Genomic DNA, 3,693 nt, shown 5'->3' on the forward strand with positions numbered 1-3,693 from the left:
AAAATTATATCTTCGTTATTATAGAAGATACGGATTTGAAAAAAAGACATTATACAGGCACTTTTTTACGAGGAATTTAATAATGTAGTTAACAATTTTTTTCAGTTATTAGTTTAGCCGTAATAAGATAAACTTATATTTTTTTAAATGGAAATCATAGGCGGCTATGGCAATTTTGAAAAGCTTATTTTTTCTGATCTAAAAAATATATATTTGTAACAGAATATTTTTTTATAACTATACTTAAAAAGTGAAATACATATTTTGTTTTATAATAGTTGGCCATGGAAAAACTATTTCACTCCAAATGTGTAAATAATAATCAATAAGAGTTTTGTGAACTGTAAAATAGATGAAAAAATAGATAAAATTATAAAGATTTAAAAAATACGATACGGTAGAAGCATTGAACAAATATGCGAGCGCCTCAGAACAAAATTATTACATATTTTAAATAATCCAAAAATAGGAAAAACAAATGTGTCAACAGTCAACACAATTAGAAAAAACATTTTTTTTGATGATCTAATGGAAGTAGGATAACGTTTCACATCGACGGAATTTGGGTATTTGAATAGCCATATCGTCATTTTTGTGTCATATAAAATATATTTTATTGAAGAACTAAAGCGGCTTTTTTTACAACACTATGTATCACTAGAAGTTGCAATGGTAATGCTTGTTTAAAAACAAAGAAATGTTATTAGTCGCCAATAAGTTGATTTACAATTTATTTTGCATTTTTTTCATTACTTAGTACTTAGAAAACTCTTTCATTAGTGACACTGGTTGAATATAATATAGTTCAAATCCTTTTAGTTGAAGATGCTACATTTTTTCATGGCCAACTGCGAACAAAAATCAAAGATAATTTTTTGCTAAAAATGTATTATAATAATTTGTTACAAATATATATTTTTTAGATAAGAAAAAAACAAGCTTTTTAAAAATGACATCGCCATCTATGATTCCCATTTAAAAAAATACAAGTTTATTTTATTACGGCTAAACAAACAACTGAAAAAAATTGTTAACTACATTATTAAATTCTACGTAAAAAAGTGCCTGTATAATGTCTTTATTTCAAATCTGTGAATACTATAATAACGAAGATATGAATTTTTTTAGATTTCGCTAAAATGTCAATTTTTGTCTATAAGTCGAAAACAAAAGACGATAGCGGGATGCGGTTTTAACCAATATTGTTTTCTCAAAAAATGAGCTCCAGAATGTATCACTCGTTTTTGGCTAAACCTCTTAGTTTCGGAGATTCCCTATTCGGACATCCAAAATGCATCAGCATCCTGTACAGTAATTTTTAATTTTTTTATAAAAAAATAATTTCTCAAAAACTATGAGTTCAAGGTCAAAACGGTTTATACAGAGGTGTTCTGTGGTCAATTTTACATACAGTACTAATTTTTTTTAAAATCAAATTTTTTTTTGTTCTAGCCTTATTCTTAACTTTATTACTCAATATCTCAAAAACTATACATCGTAGAGTATTTTAACTTGTTGCATCAGGTTCAGCGCTGTATTTTCACGATCAAAAAAATTGACATTTTTTAAACTAAACCTTATAACGTTTTGTACACATTTCTAAGTGTTTTACAAAATTTTTGCACTTTTCTAAGCCTCTTAGACATTAGACCTTAGAAGTGCATTTGGTTGAATTTTGAAGATTTCAATTTTTTCGATTTTGGTCAAAGTTTTCAGCGATTTTCAATAGAGTGGATATCGGCTAATAACTTTGAAATTATTTTTGATAACTGTCTTATATTTGGCACCGTTGGAAACCACTTTTAATTACCCATCTTATAAAAATAATTACATTTCTGCGATAAATAGTTATTGAGAAAATCGCTGAAAAAGATAAAAATAGCAAAAATGTTAATTCGACAATAACTTCTAAACTATCAAGAATTTTGCGGTTTCATTATTTAATTATAAAAATGTGTATATTGTTAAAATTCAAGATGTATTTTTTTAATCATTTACGGTGTCCATCACGTTTTTAAATAGCTTCACCTCCAGCTCATAAATATTATTAATAGCTTATCAAGCTCCTGTTTACTGTCTTAAAATCCGGGCGAAAATTCAAGTAGTTAGCACCAGATCACCTTTTAACCTAAAAGCTTTTGGATAAGACCGAAAAGATTAATCTCAAATCATGAACAAACATCCTCTCTCTCTCTCAAAAAAAATAAAATAAAAACCATCAATCAAATTTAAAAACTGCATTTATTGTTAACTAAAATGAGACATAAAACTTAATTACAAAAAATATATAATAATAATAATAATAATAAAAATAACACTCGCTCGATATAAAAACTACCCCTAAATAAACTTTAATACTTTCTCTTTGGACATTTTTGGCACTTGTTCCTTGTCGAATCTTCAATCACACAAAACTCAGTTCGTTGCAATTGTATTCCGAAGGATGGTAGATGTTGTTGGGGAAGACGCAAGGCGTCGAGCTGCAGAACCCCAAGGGGGTGGCGGTGACGTTGGGTCCGACTTGGAGTTTGTCGTCGTGTTTGGCGATGGTCTGCCTTTTGCTCTTGTATCTCCGGTTTTGGAACCAAATCTTCACTTGGGTGGGTGTCAGTTTCAGGCCTTGTGCCATCTGCTCGCGCTCGGGGGCCGACAGGTACTTCTGCTGCTTGAATCGGCGCTCCAATTCGTACACTTGGGCCTGGGAGAAGAGGACTCGGGGTTTGCGTTTCGAACGCTGTCTGCCGGACTTCCGCAGCTCGGTCTTCGAGCTGGTCACTTGGGGGTGGAGCTCTGGAAAGGCAATGTTTGTAAACAGGAGCTGTCACATAAAATCACTTAAAATATAGATGGGTAAAAATAATAAATTTTGAAGACTGAAAAATATACAAAAATTAACCTAAAAAGAGATGATGGCCAAGTCAACAGAAAGTAAATTACAAAGACAATAAAAATCAGTTAAATGAAACCAAAATTTTTCAATATTTAAAAAACTTTTTTTCCATTTAAATACGGTCTCAAAAATTTTACTGTATTTAATTCTTTATTAAAACGTTAAAAATTTTAGTAATTTTTTTGTTGCAAAGTTAGACTTCATGTAGAAATAAGACGAATAATTTTATCAAATCAAATTTTTATTTTCGACTAAAAAAAACAGTAAATTTAAAATTAAATAAAAAAAAAACAAATTATTAATATTTAAAAACTTTTTGTCATATTCATAGTCTCAAGAATTTGGCAGTTATCTTTCTATACAGGGTGTCTCAGCTTATTATTTCTTTACGAAAATCTTAAAAAAACTTTTAATAAAGTTTTTGTATTACGAGGTTACACTTTTTTAAACATATTGAATAATTTTATCATATTAAATTAATAATTTCATCAAAAAAGTTTAATATGTAAAATAAGAAAAAAACACTTAATTTTAATCTTATTTTTGTGAACTCATTACATTTAAAAGAACTATCTAGTAGGTTATGGAGAGAAAAGTTTCCAAATATTTAACCAAAATGTTAAAAAGTGCTTTTATCAACTAATTTCAGTAGATAAAATAGTCTTTTATCGTCTAGTAAAATAAAATAATTCTTATCTACTGTATATGTATATTTTTTACGTCAGAAATTTTTCGCGATGATTTTTCTGTCTCAAAAAGTCAAAAATATTTTAAACGTTGATTGATTTTCTATTACTACTAAA

General features: G+C 28.4%; 1 protein-coding gene across 1 annotated transcript in view; it reads right to left on the minus strand.

Moving 5' to 3' along the window:
* Window positions 1–2,269: 2,269 nt before the first annotated feature.
* Window positions 2,270–3,693, minus strand: part of LOC123015481 (homeobox protein Nkx-2.5-like) — a 4,338-nt gene continuing 2,914 nt past the window's right edge. The window contains exon 2 of the mRNA XM_044415228.1: window positions 2,270–2,790. Within this exon, the coding sequence (XP_044271163.1) occupies window positions 2,405–2,790 (386 nt within the window). The 3' untranslated portion in view covers window positions 2,270–2,404. The remainder of the gene's footprint in view (window positions 2,791–3,693) is intronic.

Source organism: Tribolium madens, unplaced genomic scaffold, assembly GCF_015345945.1.
Source record: "Tribolium madens isolate multiple individuals breed KSU strain unplaced genomic scaffold, Tmad_KSU_1.1 Scaffold_19;HRSCAF=116;Tcas5.2_LG9, whole genome shotgun sequence".
NCBI classification, from domain to species: Eukaryota; Metazoa; Arthropoda; class Insecta; order Coleoptera; family Tenebrionidae; genus Tribolium; species Tribolium madens.